This window comes from Lepidochelys kempii, chromosome 1, assembly GCF_965140285.1.
Source record: "Lepidochelys kempii isolate rLepKem1 chromosome 1, rLepKem1.hap1, whole genome shotgun sequence".
Lineage (NCBI taxonomy): Eukaryota > Metazoa > Chordata > Testudines > Cheloniidae > Lepidochelys > Lepidochelys kempii.
Window position 1 is genome coordinate 102,093,814 of NC_136380.1, and position 21,100 is coordinate 102,114,913.

Below are 21,100 nucleotides of genomic sequence, written 5' to 3' on the forward strand. Positions count from 1 at the left end.
GCTTCTCGTCCACTGTCACCCCTAGGTCCTTTTCCGCAGAACTGCTGCCTAGCCATTCGGTCCCTAGTCTGTAGCTGTGCATTGGGTTCTTCCGTCCTAAGTGCAGGACCCTGCACTTATCCTTATTGAACCTCATCAGATTCCTTTTGGCCCAATCTTCCAATTGGTCTAGGTCCTTCTGTATCCTATCCCTCCCCTCCAGCGTATCTACCACTCCTCCCAGTTTAGTATCATCCGCAAATTTGTCCTTACCTCAGGGCAGGGATTATTAATTCAAACAAAAAATACCCATAGTAACTCAAAACAGTGCTATCCCTTGACCAAGACAGGCCGCACAGACCTTTCATTCTGTGCTGCTCTCTGCTCCAGAGCCAGTCACAGGATCCAACCTCTCTCCTGCAGCAATCCTTCAAAGTGAGTTCTATCAACTCTTAATAGGCATCACCTGATCCCTTTCCAGTTTAAAGGGACAGATCACCATGTTACAATTATCAAATCCTAAGGCCCATACAATACTGACATAACTACACTATTTATTTTTTAAAGCCACATACTATTGTTTTGTTTACTTTTAGTCTATATGATGCCACAATGATTCCCTCACCCCACATTATCTACAGATTTGACAGTTTCATTCTCTGTATCTAAACTGAAATTATGTGTTTAAACAGAAGGCGGGAATAAAATCAGGGAAATGATGCCATAAAGGGATGAATATTCTATACATTTATGGAGATCTCTGCAGATTTATGTTTTCCAGTAACCTAAATAATTATCTAGGCAGGTATAATTAGACTATCCCAGAATCATTAACAAAACTGCTCAATAGTAAAAGGGTTTGTATACCAAGATGTTGATAGGAAGAAAACAAAAATCAGCAGAGAAACATAACATCTCTCACTTACATTGCAGTTTTTATGTAAGCTAAGTGAGATATTCATCTTCTTTTATTCAAACAACTGCCTAATGTAGATAAAATAAAACACTTATTTGACACTAAATATTTTCATAAAACTCCTATTGATATAGATGTGGCCCATAGAATAATATTTTCTTCTTGCATTCTTGGACCTAAAAACGATTGCTCAGATAATCTAATAAAACTTGCTACTTGTTAATAGGAAATATTGAATAAATGTATCAGCATTATAATACCATTGTTGAAAATTAAATGTACAATAAACCTGCATATTAGTCACCATATATTTTGGTCTTTTTATGTGACATGCTAGTCCATACAATTGAAAACTTCCATCTAGAAAAGAAATGAAGTGGAAACATTTTTAAAAATAGTTAAAACTTCAGTACAACAGATTCAAATACATTTCCCTGTGTAAATGATAAAAATGTTATTAAAAAGCTTACCTTGACTATCCCACGGATATGCATTTTTGCTATCATCTCTGCAGTGTAGAGAAACATCAATAAAGTATCTAGAGCAAATGTCAAATATTGAAGAGGAGGATAATGCTCAAAGGTCTTTGGGGTGTTCATACAAACAGAAATGACACTGATGATGGCACAGATGCGTAGCAAAGAGTGAACCCACTGAAAAATGAAGGGTTACAACTTAGTTTTGATCTTACAAAATACAGTAAGTATATGATGTCTATAACTCACCTTGACATCATTTCATACACGTTTTTTCAAATGTTATGGTCCAGATTTTTACGATCTTCCCCCCACCCCCCCTCAAAAAAACCCAGGCATTTCGGATTCTTTTAAAAAAATAACATACACTAAGTGATTTTGCTCATTAGGGGGTCATGTAATCTAATGGACTAAGCACTCATTCAACCTCTGCGTATTGAGGAATGTGTGTCAATAATATTACATTTTATGTTTCTATAATTAATCTTTGACTTTGTTACAACAGCCAGTGGTAATATTCTATTAAAATTAGTATGAGTAATTAATGAATGAGTGTTCTCTTGTGAATGACTTCAGTGCTAAAACACTGAAGCACAGCTGAACAGCTCTAGCATCCATACTGCAAACAAGATGACAGTTGTCCAACATAAAAGGAACACCAATGCACCAATGGTACATATTAATTTATTTCAGATTATTTATCTTCCCAAGGATATGAGGACAGTTTTTGAAGTGGATTAAAATGACTGACCTAAACAACATTCTTACATCAACAAAGAAGGTGAACCAGGATCTGAGAGATCAACACTTTCCAAATATTAACCATCGTCCTCAACAGTAAAATACCCTCTCTCAAGATTGTCTTTGTGACCTCATTTTATAAATTTGGCTTGCAATTTAAATCAAGCAGTGCTGGCAATCGAAGCTAGCTGAAAGGTGGGGGGAGGGGTTAAAATCCATGAATAAATTACTTGACAATTATTGTTTCACCATCCTCAACACTTTCCAACAACTGATGGAAAAATTATTGAATAAAAATTGGAAATATTACCTGATTGACTGGCAACTGTAACCAGTTCACTACTTCTGAGTGAAATCTACTTGTTTCAGGATCTTTCTTAAGCTTCATGGAAGTGATTATTTTAATTGTAAAATGTAATATTTAACTTGTAATTGGTAATTAGTAAGAAATAAACTTACTGGTTTGTTAATCCACAGGATATCTGCATTGTCTGACAAAGATTCATCAGGGCCAAAGTCTGTAACTGGCTGAGCTTCCACACGTGAGCTTTGTTTCCGTTTGAGCATCCTGAAGTTAACTTTGGTTATCTATAACAGTGAAGCCCCCTGAAAGAAAAGAAACAAATGTATTTAACAACCTGTACAAAAAACCCTGTTTGAACAGCTTTGTTAAACAGAAAACACTTGTCACTAGGCCAGGCTGCTCTTGTATAAAACACTGAAAGTGAATCACCTCAGATGGTTTTACACAGAAATAGGCAACTATAATAATTTTAAAAATCCTATCAGGGCAAACAGATAATTACCAGTTTTGCTCCCATATACCAGGAAGAATATTGGTCCATGCATAGGCTTAAACCAAAGTCCGATGGGGTTTATCTGATTCCTATTGAAGTTAATGCTGATGCTCCCATTGACTTCAGTAGGATCAAGCCCTATGAGTAACAGGCTCGCAGGGCAAGGTAATTGGCTGAGACAGATGTTCCCATTCCTTACTGGGCTGATAAAAAGAGCCTTATTACTATTGTTCTTCTGTCTATAATTGGTATTTGTTTAACCTTTCTTTTTGTATTTACAATTTTCTACTCTCCTGTCAGCCAGTCACTCATAGTTCATTCCTGTCCATGTGTATGGACAGATGTAGGTGTTGGGGAGAGATCTCTCCCTTGTGCAAGGTTAGGGACAATCAGAAGCCCCCCGCTTAGAAGAGCACAGGGACTGGCTCCTTTGAACACCTCAGGGATGTGAAATGCCTTCAGTGGGTTGGGAAGTGGGGAAAAGAGGCTGGACCATAGCCCTGACTTTCCCACATACCCTACACAGTGGCCCACAGGCCTTGATGAATACAAAGACAGACGCTAGCTGTGCCATCCCCAGGGAGAGTATAATCTGAACAACAGGGAGCTCAGGGAAGGAACTGTGCCTTCCTAAAACACAGTCCCTCCTGGATATCCCCTGAAGCTGGACGATGCAATCCAGTGCCTGAACCAGGACATGTGGTTTGTACAGAATGACCCTATGTTCCAACATACAATCTGGCTAGCAGGCATCCGATAGCACGGTGATGAGCATAGTATAAATACTTGTTAGATTTGATTGGCAAGCTGAGGTGGGTTCCAAGTCCATGTAAATATCTGCACATGTGGGACCATACAGCCGCCTCACCAACCAGATCATTATTCCACATTCAAATATTGTTTATCAAACAAGGGTAATATAAAAACAAACAGTAAGGGCTAACTTCTGCCAGGCTTATTCATGTTGAATAGGTAGCATCGGCATGGGTGAGGCTGACAGAACCTAACACTAAAAATATCATAACCTTAAACACTTTGTTTAAGTTTATTTTGTAGTAAATAAAGACCACTATATGTGTACATGAGGTGGTAGTTTTACATTCCCTTAAGCTTCCTCTTTCCCTTTCTCACTTCCATTTCCTTCCTATCCCTTATTCCTCTTTTCCTTCTTCTCCTTACTTGCCATCTTGTTCATGCTTGCTTTGCATCCTTCCTGATCCTACCTTTTCATAATTATTTCCGGGCTCACTATGTTTAAAATACAATAGGGAATTCCCCAAACCTAGAGGCTGTCTTGACAGGTTTTGATGTCACATGGCACTGCAGCATCTCGTAGTGTGTACATGTAGCACAGCAATGAGAAATGTAAATGAAAAGGTGTCATAGTATCTTTAGAAATGCCCATACGACCCTGCGCTGCATACGAGAAACGGAGGATTTTCTGGACAAAAGTCAGGATAGGCTTCTACGGGCACAAAGCTCTACAGATTTAGAGCAGGTTGCACAGCAGAGCCAAGAGGCCAGTGAAGAAGCTTGGCAACATGTGACCTCCAGAAGAAGAAGGGGGAATGTTCGGGTTCCAGCAACGCGGACACAGGTAACTAACCGCTTTCATGTTCTCTCCACAGGTACCATTGCGGAGAGTGGACCAGATGATATGTCTGGGGGGAGAAAGCAGAAGGAGACTCCGCTGGTTGGAAGGCATGAGATGCACTGTCCTGAGGTTGGGGGTTCCACGACCACCACTCCCAAGAGAAGGAGGTGGGTGGTGGTGGTCGGGGACTCTCTCCTCCGGGGGACTGAGTCATCTATCTGCCGCCCTGACCTGGAAAACCGAGAAGTCTGCTGCTTGCCGGGGGCTAAGATTCGCGATGTGACGGAGAGACTGCCGAGACTCATCAAGCCCTCGGATCACTACCCCTGCCTGCTTCTCCACGTGGGTACCAATGATACTGCCAAGAATGACCTTGAGCAGATCACTGCGGACTACGTGGCTCTGGGAAGAAGGATAAAGGAGTTTGAGGCGCAAGTGGTGTTCTCGTCCATCCTCCCCGTGGAAGGAAAAGGCCTGGGTAGGGACCGTCGAATCGTGGAAGTCAATGAATGGATACGCAGGTGGTGTCGGAGAGAAGGCTTTGGATTCTTTGACCATGGGATGGTGTTCCATGAAGGAGGAGTGCTGGGCAGAGACGGGCTCCACCTTACGAAGAGAGGGAAGAGCATCTTTGCGAGCAGGCTGGCTAACCTAGTGAGGAGGGCTTAAAACTAGGTTCACCGGGAGAAGGAGACCAAAGCCCTGAGGTAAATGGGAAAGCGGGATACCGGGAGGAAGCACAGGCAGGAATGTCTGTGAGGGGAGGGCTCCTGCCTCATACTGAGAATGAGGGGCAATCAGCAGGTTATCTCAAGTGCTTATATACGAATACACAAAGCCTTGGAAACAAGCAGGGAGAACTGGAGGTCCTGGTGATGTCAAGGAATTATGACGTGATTGGAATAACAGAGACTTGGTGGGATAACTCAAATGACTGGAGTACTGTCATGGATGGTTATAAACTGTTCAGGAAGGACAGGCAGGGCAGAAAAGGTGGGGGAGTAGCACTGTATGTAAGGGAGCAGTATGACTGCTCAGAGCTCCGGTACGAAACTGCAGAAAAACCTGAGTGTCTCTGGATTAAGTTTAGAAGTGTGAGCAACAAGAGTGATGTAGTGGTGGGAGTCTGCTATAGACCACCGGACCAGGGGGATGAGGTGGATGAGGCTTTCTTCCAGCAGCTTGCAGAAGCTACTAGATCGCACGCCCTGGTTCTCATGGGTGACTTTAATTTTCCTGATATCTGCTGGGAGAGCAATACAGCAGTGCATAGACAATCCAGGAAGTTTTTGGAAAGCATAGGGGATAATTTCCTGGTGCAAGTGCTAGAGGAGCCAACTGGGGGGAAGCTTTTCTTGACCTGCTGCTCACAAACCGGGAAGAATTAGCGGGGGAAGCAAAAGTGGATGGGAATCTGGGAGGCAGTGACCATGATTTGGTTGAGTTCAGGATCCTGACACAGGGAAGAAAGGTAAGCAGCAGGATACGGACCCTGGACTTCAGGAAAGCAGACTTCGACTCCCTCAGGAAACGGATGGGTAGGATCCCCTGGGGGACTAACATGAAGGGGAAAGGAGTCCAGGAGAGCTGGCTGTATTTCAAGGAATCCCTGTTGAGGTTACAGGGACAAACCATCCTGATGTGTCGAAAGAATAGTAAATATGGCAGGCGACCAGCTTGGCTTAACGGTAAAATCCTAGCGGATCTTAAACATAAAAAAGAAGCTTACAAGAAGTGGAAGGTTGGACATATGACCAGGGAAGAGTATAAAAATATTGCTCGGGCATGTAGGAATGAAATCAGGAGGGCCAAATCGCACCTGGAGCTGCAGCTAGCGAGAGATGTCAAGAGTAACAAGAAGGGTTTCTTCAGGTATGTTGGCAACAAGAAGAAAGCCAAGGAAAGTGTGGGCCCCTTAATGAATGAGGGAGGCAACCTAGTGACAGAGAATGTGGAAAAAGCTAATGTACTCAATGTTTTTTCTGCCTCTGTCTTCATTAACAAGGTCAGCTCCCAGACTGCTGTGCTGGGCATCACAACATGGGGAATAGATGGCCAGCCCTCTGTGGAGAAAGAGGTGGTTAGGGACTATTTAGAAAAGTTGGACGTGCACAAGTCCATGGGGCGGACGAGTTGCATCCGAGAGTGCTAAAGGAATCGGCCGCTGTGATTGCAATGCCATTGGCCATTATCTCTGAAAACTCGTGGCGAACGGGGGAAGTCCTGGATGACTGGAAAATGTAGTGCCAATCTTTAAAAAGGGAAGAAGGAGGATCCTGGGAACTACAGGCAAGTCAGCCTCACCTCAGTCCCCGGAAAAATCATGGAGCAGGTCCTCAAAGAATCAATCCTGAAGCACTTACATGAGAGGAAAGTGATCAGGAACAGTCAGCATGGATGCACCAAGGGAAGGTCATGCCTGACTAATCTAATCACCTTCTATGATGAGATTACTGGTTCTGTGGATGAAGGGAAAGCAGTGGATGTATTGTATCTTGACTTTAGCAAAGCTTTTGACACGGTCTCCCACAGTATTCTTGCCAGCAAGTTAAAGAAGTATGGGCTGGATGAATGCACTATAAGGTGGGTAGAAAGTTGGCTAGATTGTCGGGCTCAACGGGTAGTGATCAATGGCTCCATGTCTAGTTGGCAGCCGGTGTTAAGTGGAGTGCCCCAGGGGTCGGTCCTGGGGCCGGTTTTGTTCAATATCTTCATAAATGATCTGGAGGATGGTGTGGATTGCACTCTCAGCAAATTTGCGGATGATACTAAACTGGGAGGAGTGGTAGATACGCTGGAGGGCAGGGATAGGATACAGAGGGACCTAGACAAATTGGAGGATTGGGCCAAAAGAAATCTGATGAGGTTCAATAAGGATAAGTGCAGGGTCCTGCACTTAGCACGGAAGAACCAAATGCACAGCTACAGACTAGGGACCGAATGGCTAGGCAGCAGTTCTGCGGAAAAGGACCTAGGGGTGACAGTGGACGAGAAGCTGGATATGAGTCAGCAGTGTGCCCTTGTTGCCAAGAAGGCCAATGGCATTTTGGGATGTATAAGTAGGGACATAGCGAGCAGATCGAGAGATGTGATCGTTCCCCTCTATTCAACATTGGTGAGGCCTCATCTGGAGTACTGTGTCCAGTTTTGGGCCCCACACTACAAGAAGGATGTGGATAAATTGGAGAGAGTCCAGCGAAGGGCAACAAAAATGATTAGGGGTCTGGAACACATGACTTATGAGGAGAGGCTGAGGGAACTGGGATTGTTTAGTCCGCAGAAGAGAAGAATGAGGAGGGATTTGATAGCTGCTTTCAACTACCTGAGAGGTGGTTCCAGAGAGGATGGTTCTAGACTATTCTCAGTGGTAGAGGAGGACAGGACAAGGAGAAATGGTCTCAAGTTGCAGTGGGGGAGGTTTAGGTTGGGTATTAGGAAAAACTTTTTCACTAGGAGGGTGGTGAAACACTGGAATGCGTTACCTAGGGAGGTGGTGGAATCTCCTTCCTTAGAAGTTTTTAAGGTCAGGCTTGACAAAGCCCTGGATGGGATGATTTAATTGGGGATTGGTCCTGCTTTGAGCAGGGGGTTGGACTAGATGACCTCCTGAGGTCCCTTCCAACCCTGATATTCTATGATTCTACTGTGAGAGGATATACTATCAAAGGGCTTGAGTCTACAGTGCTTGTTAATGCAAAACTCCCATTGAGTGTAATGGAGTTCTCAGCAGAAACTGCAAAACTTTTCCAATCCCTCCACAGAAGAAAAATCCACATTATGAAAATATACCTCACTAATGTGGTCTTTAGTAACTTCTTATTTAAATTCTAAATTTGTAATTATGGTTTTACGAATAATGTTAACCCTTCCCAGCAATGACTGAGATACTGATCTTGCTAACCTGTCAAAAAAATAATTATAATAGATTGTCAGATCAGAGTCAATAAGGTCATTAGGAGATAATATTCAGGAAATACAATGCATTAACCAGGGAGCTACCATTGAAATCATTTCATAAATGCTAAAGGACAAGCAGTGTATGTTTTAAAGCAGAAGATAAATTAATTATAGCTAATTAAAAATAAAACTTCAACAGATTTCTTCATTCAACACTAGTTAGTAATGGTATGAATAAGTAGGAAGATTGGTGGTATTTTATAACAAAATTTTTATCTGTCTGGTTGTCCACTGATTATTTTCCCTACTAAACCGATAAAAGGTCATGAACTATAGATGTCACAATGGTTTTAGTTCATCAAGCTCACCAAGTGGTGACCAAATGTCATGACCAAACAGATCACGCATATTATTTTCAAACTGTGGTTGCGAATCAACAAAGCAGAAAATACAGAAATCCAAAGGGAAAAAAATCTACAAAATACAAGTTTTCCTATCTCAAAATTTGAATGAGCCTGTGTTTCCTTGGGAAAGACACTGATAATCTGGAAATGGCCTTTAGTAAGTCCTGGTAGAGCTCTCTTGCAATTCTTCTGTTTTTATTTATTTATTTTTGCTGGAACCAGAGAGGGTTTTTTTTTTGTTTGTTTGTTTCAAAGCAGGTAAAGACTGGGGCAGCCTGCACACTCGGCTGCACATCAGGACGCAGGAATTGTGGCTCCTGAAGCCCCATCCACCATCCTTCTGCAGCTCGCTCTGGCATAGTTCCACATCACAGCCAAGGGAGGGTAGATTCTAACATACACAATCTGATGCTTTCTTTGGTCACATAGTGAAATTAGCGTGGAAGACTTCCCCAGCGAATATTTCTGTCTCTAAAGCTTGTACAAATATTGGGTGTGGGTGTGTTCTGGAGTAAAAAATGGATTTAATAAGGAAAAGATTGCTTCCTTTGGCTGTGTCCATTCACATTACTTTGTTTTTTTTCTCTTTAGAATAACACCAACAATCAAAATTCACAGCACTTATGCAGACTGCTACTGCTTCTTATGTAGGAATGTGCTCTTTCATCTTTGCTTTTAATTTTAAATATGTCTTTTGCTTTGTTACTTTATTTTTAAAAGCAAGGACACAAAATGAAAGAATGCCACTTAGACAAGGAGCCCATCAGCTCTGTTAGCTCAGCCTTTTATTCATTTACTCTCCCTGAGCCAGTAGATATGTTCAATCAAAGAAAATTAAAATCACAGAAAGACGATCCTCATACCATCTTGGAACAAAAAGTTCAAGACAATAGGCTTGATTCATTACCATTATACCAGATTTACAAAGTCCACAGAAACGGAGTTACCTGCTGCATGCCAATGTGAACAAAGAGATGGGTTAAATCCTGGCCCCATAAAGCATTTGTTGTGAATTTGCAAAACATATAGTATTCTGCTCCTGCAATATCTGTAACAAAAATAAATGCGCTCCTATGGAACACTAATAGAGAATGAAGGCGATCATTGATAAACAGAGCATTTATTTTTGGTTTCATTTTTAATTCTGAATGACTTATATTGAGAATTAAAAATCAGGCCAAAAAAACCCACCATGATTTTGATATTTTAGCCCAAGTTCTCTAAAATTTATTCTCCTTAAAGAAAAACCCTAATCTGCTGTAGCAGGAAAATATCCAACAGAAGGCAGCACTTCACCTCACACTGTCAATAATACCAATAACTGTAAGATTATTTATGCTAGTTCCAAGTACTCTGTTAACTATGTAAAAGGGAAGAGGGCACACCATGAGTTACTGATGAGAGAACTATACCACTGTGGCTGATGAAACCAGGTGACAGCTAGTTTTGAAGAAAATGTGTTTTGTTTTGGAATACTTTATTGGCAACTACCCTGTTTTTTTCATCTGAAGCAAAGTCTAAAAACCCCCTCATCTTTTCTCCCTTATTTTTCAACACAGCATATTGTTAACTATTCATATTGTTAAGTATTCAGTTTTGTACTGAAGCCAGACAGGGTCCCCTCTCCCAACAAGACAAAGTTTGCTTTTCCCTCCTCGTTCACAATAAAGGAAATACCATAAATCAAAGCTCCTAAAATCACATTTAGATTAATACTTTGCAGATCATTTGGCTACCAGCTGCAAAGAATAGTTGGTGATGTCTTGTGTCTTCTAGCAGGGCTTCAGGACTTGTAGGTCAAATAGCAAAAATCAACAACACCATTCTCAGATTTGGGGAGGAATTCCTCTGCTATAATAACATAATTATCCAAAATATCGTGTGACATTGAACTCCATATGTTTTATGGAAATATGTTTATAAGTGTGAATATAATATAACTGGAATACGCTTTAAGCAAAAGGTGACTTGTAAGGTATCATTACAAATCTTATAATCTACTGAGCATGTTTGTCCTATTTGAATTAATGTATCATTCTTGTATCTGAAGTTAGAAATATGAAGTATTACTCTGAAGTCCTATTGTAACTATGCAAAGTGTGGGCCTTTAATGGTGGGTTAGAATCTTGATGGCTCCCATTAGCCCGGACAATTAGTTGTAAATGGCTCTGTTTACTTGTAAGCTTTCCTGTGTTCATATGAGGCTTGGGGTCTCACAGGACATAGTACCATGTCACCTGGACTGGAATCCATCTTAAACCTGGTGCTTTTCCATCTAGAAGGAGGGGTGTGGACCCAGATAGACAAAAGTTTCCCGCCTTGTGCCAAAGATATAAAAGGGGGTGGAACAGAACAAAGTGGGCTGCAGTCATGAGAAAACCTCTAGTTACCACCTGAGCTGGAACTAATAAAAACTGCACTGGGGAAAGGACTGGGCCCAGACTAGGAAGGAGCCTAATCTGTGAAAGAAGCTTATTGGAACATCTCTGTGGGTGAGATTTACCTGTATTCAGTTTTTTAAATATATTAGGCTTAGACTTGCATGTTTTGTTTTATTTTGCTTGGTAACTTACTTTGTTCTGTCTGTTATTACTTGAAACCACTTAAATCCTACATTTTATACTTAATAAAATCACTTTTGTTTACTAATTAACCCAGAGTAAGTGATTAATACCTGGAGGAACAAACAGCTGTGCATATCTCGGAAACCTACTGACCACTATACTTACCTACATGCCTCCAGCTTTCATCTAGACCACACCACATGATCCATTGTCTACAGCCAAGCTCTACGATACAACCACATTTGCTCCAACCCCTCAGACAGAGACAAATACCTACAAGATCTCTATCAAGCATTCTTACAACTACAATACCCACCTGCTGAAGTGAAGAAACAGATTGACAGAGCCAGAAGAGTACTCAGAAGTCACCTACTACAGGACAGGCCCAACAAAGAAAATAACAGAACGCCGCTAGCCATCACCTTCAGCACCCAACTAAAACCTCTCCAGCGCATCATCAAGGATCTACAACCTATCCTGAAGGATGACCCATCACTCTCACAGATCTTGGGAGACAGGCCAGTCCTTGCTTAAAGACAGCCCCCCAACATGAAGCAAATACTCACCAGCAACCACACACCACACAACAAAAATACTAACCCAGGAACTTATCCTTGCAAAAAAGCCCTTTGCCAACTGTGTCCACATATCTATTCAGGGGACACCATCATAGGGCCTAATCACATCAGCCATACCATCAGAGGCTCGTTCACCTGCACATCTACCAATGTGATATACGCCATCATGTGCCAGCAATGCCCCTCTACCATGTACATTGGCCAAACTGGACAGTTTCTACGTTAAAGAATAAATGGACACAAATCAGACGTCAAGAATTATAACATTCAAAAACCAGTCGGAGAACACTTCAGTCTCTCTGGTCATTCAATTACAGACCTAAAAGTGGCAATTCTTCAACAAAAGAACTTCAAAAACAGACTCCAACGAGAGACTGCTGAATTGGAATTAATTTGCAAATTGGATACAATTAACTTAGGCTTGAATAAAGACTGGAAGTAGATGGGTCATTACACAAAGTAAAACTATTTCTCCATGTTTATTCTTCTCCCCTCCCTTCCCACCCCCCCACCCCCCGGGTTCCTCAGACGTTCTTGTCAACTGCTGGAAATGGCTCACCTTGATTATCACTACAAAAGGTTGGGGTTTTTTTTATTTTTTTTCTCTCCTGCTGGTAATAGTTCCCTTACCTGATCACTCTCGTTACAGTGTGTATGGTAACACCCATTGTTTCATGTTCTCTGTGTATATAAAATCCCCCTACTCTATTTTCCACTGCATGCATCCGATGAAGTGAGCTGTAGCTCACGAAAGCTTATGTTCATATAAATTTGTTAGTGTCTAAGGTGCCACAAGTACTCCTTTTCTCTATCAATGTTATTATAGAGGGTGGACAATTTTTGATTTTACCCTGTATAAGCTTTGTACAGAGTAAAACGGATTTATTTGGGGTTTGGATCCCTTTGGGAGCTGAGTGTCTGTGTGCTGGAGATAGGTGACTTGCTGAGCAGTTTTTGGTTAAAGTCTGCAGCTTTGGGGGCATAGACCAGACCTGGCACTGTGTTGCAGCAGGCTAACATGTCTGGCTCAACAAGGCAGGGTTCTGGAGTCCCAAGCTGGCAGTGGAAAACGGGCTCAGAGGTAATTCCAGCACGTCAAGTGACAGTCCCAAAGCAGGTTTCAGAGTAACAGCCGTGTTAGTCTGTATTCGCAAAAAGAAAAGGAGGACTTGTGGCACCTTAGAGACTAACCAATTTATTAGAGCATAAGCTTTCGTGAGCTACAGCTCACTTCTTCAGATGCATATCGTGGAAACTGCAGCAGGCTTTATATATACACAGAGAATATGAAACAATACCTATTCCCACCCCACTGTCCTGCTGGTAATAGCTTATCTAAAGTGATTTCCAGCACAAATCCAGGTTTTCTCACCCTCCACCCCCCCACACAAATTCACTCTCCTGCTGGTGATAGCCCATCCAAAGTGATAACTCTTTACACAATGTGCATGACAATTAAGCTGGGCTATTTCCTGCATAAATCCAGGTTCTCACATCCCCCCCACCCCCATACACACACAAACTCACTCTCCTGCTGGTAATAGCTCATCCAAACTGACCACTCTTCAAGTTAAAATCCAAGTTAAACCAGAACATCTGGGGGGGGGGGGAGGAAAAAACAAGAGGAAACAGGCTACCTTGCATAATGACTTAGCCACTCCAAGTCTCTATTTAAGCCTAAATTAATAGTATCCAATTTGCAAATGAATTCCAATTCAGCAGTTTCTCGCTGGAGTCTGGATTTGAAGTTTTTTTGTTTTAAGATAGCGACCTTCATGTCTGTGATCGCGTGACCAGAGAGACTGAAGTGTTCTCCGACTGGTTTATGAATGTTATAATTCTTGACATCTGATTTGTGTCCATTTATTCTTTTACGTAGAGACTGTCCAGTTTGACCAATGTACATGGCAGAGGGGCATTGCTGGCACATGATGGCATATATCACATTGGTGGATGTGCAGGTGAACGAGCCTCTGAGCAGTCTCTCAAAGCAGTCTCTGTGACCAAACCCATCACCTACTGTTAAAACCTTTAATCTGTAAATAGACCGGTAGCCAAACTTTGGTCCTTGAATGTCTCCTGTGTCATGTCTTGTCAATGGGTTAGGACTGTACTCATAGATAATTCATCTCCTAAACATACCTCCTCCATAACAGGATGGCACAGACATAGCCAGCAGACAACTGAACATGAACTTTCCAAAGGCTGACCCATTGTAAATACCATGCACAACCCCTTACCACTATTTTATAACCTCACGTCTAGTTCCTTTCACTAGATTCCCTCAAGCATTGAAGGGATATGATATTGGAGCACCGAACCTGCAGTGTTGTGTTGTTGTTATGAAATCAGCATTTTGATTTTAAACACAATTTTTTGTATGGTTTTGTTTTCCACTGCATCTATCATATTTCCATTAGAAATGGGATCTACTGTCTTGATCATAACTCCCTAATATGAGTCAATTCACAGTTTTCCAAATCTTGCAGTCAAAAGCATTTTATCTTGCTATTGGTCTTTGACCAAAAATACCACAAATACCTCCTATCTACATACACAGTGAAAATTTAGGTACTCTAAGAGATACCACTAAGTGGTAACTGTTGGTAAATGCTGACATGTGCACCACTGTGTGTGTGTCTGTCCTTGTCATATGTTAGAAATATATTTATATATTTATTGGCTACATTGTTGCAAACTTTCCTCTAGGATGCAGATCCTGTCATCATTATCCATGCCTTTCTTACCTCAAGATTAAACTATTGCAATACGCTCTATGTGGGGCTACGCCTTAAAATCATTCAGCGACTGAAGCTCGTGCAGAACATAGTGACTTGCTTATTGAGCCTCTTGAGCTTATGGAGCACCTTGCTGGGAGCATGTAACACCAGTACTCTGGGATCTGCAACAGCTGCCTATTGCTCTCTGGATGGAATTTAAGGTATTGGGTATGACCTATAAAGCCGATGGCCAGGGACCTGCCTACCTGAGGGATTGCCTTTCTCCCCATGCTGTAATACCACAGCTGCAATCGGTAGAGGCATCCAGGCTGGATCCCACTCATTAGAGAAGAGAGGAGGTAGATAGCAAAACATTCTCTTTGAGAGTCCAGAATGCTGGAGCTTATCCCCCTCCTTTATCCAAAACAGATCAAATTTGGTGACCTTGTGGGCACGTTGCAAAAGACATCTGTTTGAGGGGGCTTCTGGAGAGGACTAAGGGTGTGTTTATCAGAACAACAGAGGGGAGGAAAGGAGCATTTTCGTAGGCAGCTTGCTGGCTGGGGTGTTTCATAAGCGGCTTGCTGGCTGGCAGAGTGCCCGTTTGAATTATTATTTTAATGCTGCTAGGGTTTTGTTGTACTACTAATTATGTGTTAAGGCATCTAGAGGCTTGCATACACATCTTTTTGTTATTTAAATTGCAATACATTTTAAAAATAAAATAAGTAGTGATTATTTTCTTTTATAATTGTTATACTTTCATACATATTAATGATTCTTAAAAGAAATCATTCTCCACCTCCACACCCGTTTCCAGCCATTAGTGTACTTGTAGATTTCCAAAGCAACAAACACCTACATCCTTAAAAATCAAAATTTTGAAAGCAAAATCAGGAACCTTTTAAGCTTCTGAGGTGCGTGATGGTGGTGGTGGTGATTTTTGTTTGTTTGTTTGTCAATAAATGTGGCATTTAACTTATGGCTACAGGAAAAATACTACAGTAGAACACCAGAGTTACGAACTGACCAGTCAACCACACACCTCGTTTGGAACCAGAAGTAAGCAATCAAGCAGCAGCAGAGACAAGACAAAAAAAAGGCAAATACAATACTGTACTGTGTTAACTGTAAACTAATAAAAAAATAAAGGGAAAGCAGCATTTTTCTTCTGCATGGTAGAATTTCAAAACTGTATTAAGTCGATGTCCAGTTGTAAAACTTTGAAAAAACAACCATAACATTTTGTTCAGAGTTACAAACATTTCAGAGTTACGAACAACCTCCATTCCCCAGGTATTTGTAACTCTGAGGTTCTACTGTATCAAAGGCTGCAGTCATAAGTCTTTTTATCCCATTACCATTTGAGCTTTACCACTCAATATTTGGGAAGACAATAAATTGGACTCATAGCCTAGGAAGTGAAGGCCATACTTGTTTGTAAGGACTTGTAGGAATTTCTCAAGAAGAAAAATATAAAAGCGGCAATGGAAAGATGTAGAAGAAAGAAACAAAAATAAAAGTCCAGCACACTGAATCCCAGGGCCAGATTCTCAAAAGGTATTTTCTCCTAACTTGCATCGATTTCAATAGAAGTTAGGTACCTATATACTTTTTGAGGATTTGGACTTAAAAGTGTCAATCACAAACAAGGGAGCACTTCCTTCTAGACAACACCATCAGCAGAAACCAGACACTTCATCTAATGTAGGAGATACTGAAAAAAACAAAGAAAAGAAAAGAAAAACAAAAAAACAACGAAGAAAAATAGACTACAAGTGAATGGTGATACATCTTCATTAAAATGCAGCCAGGGGATTTAATGCATAAAATGTTTCTGAAGCTGAACTTGCTCTCCCCCCCAAAACTGGGTTTTATATTCAGAAGCTACAGCAGATTCAAATCCCTGCTTTAGCATGTGTGGATTATGTTACTAAAACTGTAAAGGTAATTTAGTTTGCTTTGTAAACATAACACCTCTATTTGCTTCCTACACACCCCATAAAAATCCCATGTTTTTTACTGTCTGAACTCCTAAACACCACAAAAAGAACCCAAATAATTCTTCAAAATGATTAATTCTCAGATGCTCATTACTTCAAATTATTCTAAAATTCAAAAGTCTACCTCCAAATAAAAGAGAGCAACAGATCTGTTTCTTACCTCTCAAGATAGATACTTGCATCTCTTGATGAGCTGATGTATTATTATATTATTATTATTAACTCTATGTTTTTAGACATCTTTTATCCCACAAACACTAGACATTCATCTGCACGTCCACCAATGTAATATACGCCATCATGTGCCAGCAATGCCCCTCTGCTATGTACATCAGCCAAACTGGACAGTCCCTACACAAAAGGATAAATGGACACAAATCAGATATTAGGAATGGCAATATACAAAAATCTGTAGAACATTTCAATCTCCTTGGACATACAATAGCAGATTTAAAGGTAGCCATCCTGCAGTAAAAAAACTTCAGGACCAGACTTCAAAGAGAAACTGCTGAGTTTCAGTTCATTTGCAAATTTGACACCATCAGCTCAGGATTACACAAAGACTGTGAATGGCTAGCCAACTACAAAAGCAGTTTCTCCTCCCTTGGTGTTCACACCTCAACTGCTAGAAGAGGGCCTCATCCTCCCTCACTGAAATAACCTCCTTATCCCTAGCCTGATTCTTGCTTGCATATTTATACCTGCCTCTGGAAATGTCCACTATATGTATCTGACAAAGTGGTTATTCACCCACGAAAGCTTATGCTCCAATACGTCTGTTAGTCTATAAGGTGCCACAGGACTCTTTGCCGCTTTTACAGATCCAGACTAACAAGCCTACCCCTCTGATACTAGACAGAGGTGCACCAGAGTATAGGCAAAAGACCGAAAGTGACCCACCAAACTTTACAGTGTAGTCTGAGACTACTGTGGAGGTACACGGCATGGATTAGAATGAATACCACTTAGCATTACAACACAAAGCATTACAAGTTAGCACCTGCAATCTCCAGAAGCTGTGCCTGATCAAAACAGACAACTGCTAGGGTCTGTAGCAACCAGAGGCTGCAAATCAAACTCACATATTTTATGCTACAATCTGAATTTTATGAGGCCATGCATCAAACTGAAACAAAGCAGAGGCATCAAACAAAGTCCATGGGATGGATCTGGCCCATCTGATATATTTATGTGGCCTGCATGATATTCAGATTGTAAAGACTCCAAACTTTCATTTAAAAAGTAAGTTTCTAACCCTGCTGGTTGCAAAGAAATCCTTCCAGTTATGAACTGAATATAACCAATACAGTGGTTATAATTATTATTTATTTGTATTATTGTAGCATCTAGGACCTCAGTCATGGACCACGACCTCATTGTGCTAGGTGCTTTACAAACACAGAACAAAAAGATAGTCCCTGCTCCAAAGAGTTTACAATTTAAGTAGAAGACAAGAGACAGACAGGTGAGGGAGTACAAGGAAACAATGAGACAACACTGGTCAGTATAATAAGCAGTAGTCGCAGCACACCAGCAGCCTTGTCAAGTTTTGTGTAGCAATGGTAGAGAAGAGATTTGAAGGAAATGAATGAAGTGACAATGCAAGTGTTTACAGGGAGCTCCAGCTAAGCATGAGGAGCAGCATGGCAGAAAGCACAAAGGTGGTTGTCTGAAAAAGTAAATGAAAGTGGACAATGGACACTGTCATTGCAGGCTGATCAGTCAGGAGTCAACATCGCATTGAATGAGATATGACATGTAGCGTGGGGATGGACAGTAGAAGTGTATGCCTGAGTGTGCAAACAGCCTGAGACAGCTACTCAGAAAGATGAAAATTTCCTTTCCTTCCATTAATCTTATTGGGCTTTAGAATTGATTCAGCAACAAGGACACTTCAATGTCAACATTATCTATTTCATTTCTGATCACTGTAGGGATAGATCGGAATTGGAAGTTGCTGTAGGGAAGAAAATGAAAAGGGAAATAAACAGAGAAGGGAGGATTTAGAAGGCAGAGAAACAAAGGACAGTGAAATAGCATTAGTCAATATTGTCTCACTAAGGACCACTGAATGCAACAATTGGCACTGAACAAATGCTAAACAATAACTAAAAGTATAGTTACTATGTAAAGGCCATAATATACCCATGATCCTTTTGCACATACCCGTTTAGCATCAGTAGGAGTTTCAGTGTGAAATATAGGGAGTATGTCCTCCTAAACTGATACGTCCCTCCACTGACTAGAATTAAAAATGGAATATTTCCCTCTCCAGCCACAGGCAGCCCAGATATAGAGCACTACATATTTGGTTCAGCAGTCTCTGGGCACTGCCCCTTAGACAAGCTAATAGTTGGGGTCTCTGTGAGAACAGCGGTAGCCATCTGCTCCATTTTGTGCGAACTAGGTGAAGTGCCCACAGGAGGGGCCCCACAAGTAGGGCAGAATTTACACTCCATCCCAAGTGGATCTCCTGACTAACAAACAAAGCAAGCGGCTTCTTTGCTCAACACTTGGATTTTTTTTTTTAAACACATAAAGCAGAATATTGGTGGAGTTTACCAACACGATTAAAAAGCCGGTATTTTTGTTTTATAGGCACTTATGTAGGAAGGGCCCAAATAGCCCTATGAGCTTCCCCTCACCCTGCCTGTACCTCTGGGTCACATGAAGCTGCAGCTGCTGTAGGCCACAGTCTCACAGGCGCAGGGAGAGAGAGGCCCGAGGGCAGCAGCCCTGGGCACGGTACATCTGCTAACAATGGCTCCTGCTTGATGTTGACAAAAAGCAGGTGACAGGCAGGCGCCAACCCAGAGGTGCTGCCATTTGCAATGGAAACGGATGGTGGCGACCTGGCTCCTCACCCATCGGAACCGGCCACCAGCGGCTCTCAAGCAGGCGGTGCCCTCCGGCTCCCTGCCTGCCCGCAGGGCCTGGCCCGCTCCCGGGATTCGCTGCCCCCTGACCCCCCGCCCCCGCGCGTCCAGCGGGCCGGGGATGAGCCGGGCGAGCGCCCCTCCCGCCGGCCCCCACCTCTGGAAGGGGGGTGGGGCCGGTGCACAGCTGTCCCGCAGCTGGAAGGGCGGGGGAATGTCACGCCCCCGCCTCACCCCGGCAGCTCGCAGCGGCGCGGCGACACGGTACCGATGCACCAGGTGGGATCCGGTCCCTGCGCATCCGCCGCCCGGCCAGGCCTCCGGCCGCCGCCACCATCCACCCGCCCTCCCCCAGCACCGCCTCCCCCCGGCGTCTGGCCCCTGTCACAAGCGCCCACGAGAACGGCAGGGAGTGTCAGCCGCGCCAGCCCCGCGGTGCGGAGAGGGGAGAGGCGGGGGAGCCGGGGATCAGCAACACAGCGCAGAAAACAGGGCCCGATGCCACCGACCTACCGCCTGCATCGCCCTTCATGGCGTGCTTGGGAGCACTGGTCCCTGCCCCGCGAGCTGGGGATTTGTTAGGGTTTGTTTGGTGTTAGGTGGTCCTCGCTGCGGCGTCGGCGGTGATGCTGGGGGCTGAATGGAGAAGACGTGACAGACGGGGGGGGGGGGGGGGGAGGAGGCAGCGGCAGCCGCCCTCTGCAGTTGGTAGAGAAGGGCGGTCGGCGCCAGCAGGTTCCTCTCTCGCCGGGGCTAGGCTCCAGCCTTCAGTCTCGCAGCAACGGCTGAGACTCCCCTGGCACAGAACCGGTGCAGGGGCACACACGCCGGGCGTGCAGCCACACACCGTGTACACCCGTGCGGGTTCAAAAGACATACCGTGCACACCCAGTGCGTATGCAGAAATGCACAGATACATACATAGAAACAAGAGCACACACACAATGCAGATGCACAGAGCATATACAGATGTGTACAAGTATGCAGACAAATACACACAAGGAGCGTGACAAATGCATACACATGGAATCCACACTCAGTATACACAACGATAAATGTATAGAAAACAGTGCACACAATGTATACACACATACGGAGGGCGCTTTTATATACATGAACACAATATTGCCAGTTCGCATGGCTTCCTTGAATCCCCAGCTTGTACAGGAGCATGTGATTAGGTGAAAAACTCCCGGCGGGTCGGGGGGCGGAGGGGTTGTTTAAGTTTCTAACCGTCATGGTTGGGAGAAAAGCTTGAAAATGTGACCCGAATGTTACCTCAAGGTTCAAAAATTGTTTGTTTTTTTAAGTTTTTGTTTTTTAAACACTTGATTTTCTAAGCAAATCTCATGGTTTTGGTGGCCTAAATCATGATTTTCTAATGTGTATGTGGTATTGGTGACCCCAGACAACACATAAACCTACGTGCAGATAAAAATGCTTACATGCACACACCAGTTGTGCAGAGACATATATAATGCAGCCACACGGATAGATACAATACATGCACATATACACACATATGATACAGCAGTAAGGATTTTGCCTGTATAAT

At 42.7% G+C, this 21,100-nt stretch overlaps 1 protein-coding gene across 11 annotated transcripts in view; it reads right to left on the minus strand.

Annotated features, from left to right (window-relative positions):
- NALCN (sodium leak channel, non-selective) overlaps positions 1–20,420 on the minus strand; it is a 345,527-nt gene extending 325,107 nt beyond the window's left edge. For 3 of the 11 annotated variants that reach the window (XM_078853491.1, XM_078853490.1, XM_078853489.1), the window contains exons 1-4: positions 20,059–20,420; positions 16,830–17,020; positions 2,572–2,718; positions 1,366–1,548 (exon numbers count right to left, since the gene is read on the minus strand). In XM_078853491.1, coding sequence (XP_078709617.1) covers positions 1,366–1,548; positions 2,572–2,679 — 291 coding nt within the window. In that variant the 5' untranslated portion in view covers positions 2,680–2,718; positions 16,830–17,020; positions 20,059–20,420. Of the gene's footprint in view, positions 1–1,365; positions 1,549–2,571; positions 2,719–16,829; positions 17,021–18,835; positions 19,111–19,325; positions 19,674–19,702; positions 19,907–20,058 lie in introns of those variants that run through there. The other 8 variants (XM_078853494.1, XM_073348939.2, XM_078853480.1 and 5 more) reach the window with 7 other exon arrangements.
- Positions 20,421–21,100: the final 680 nt, after the last annotated feature.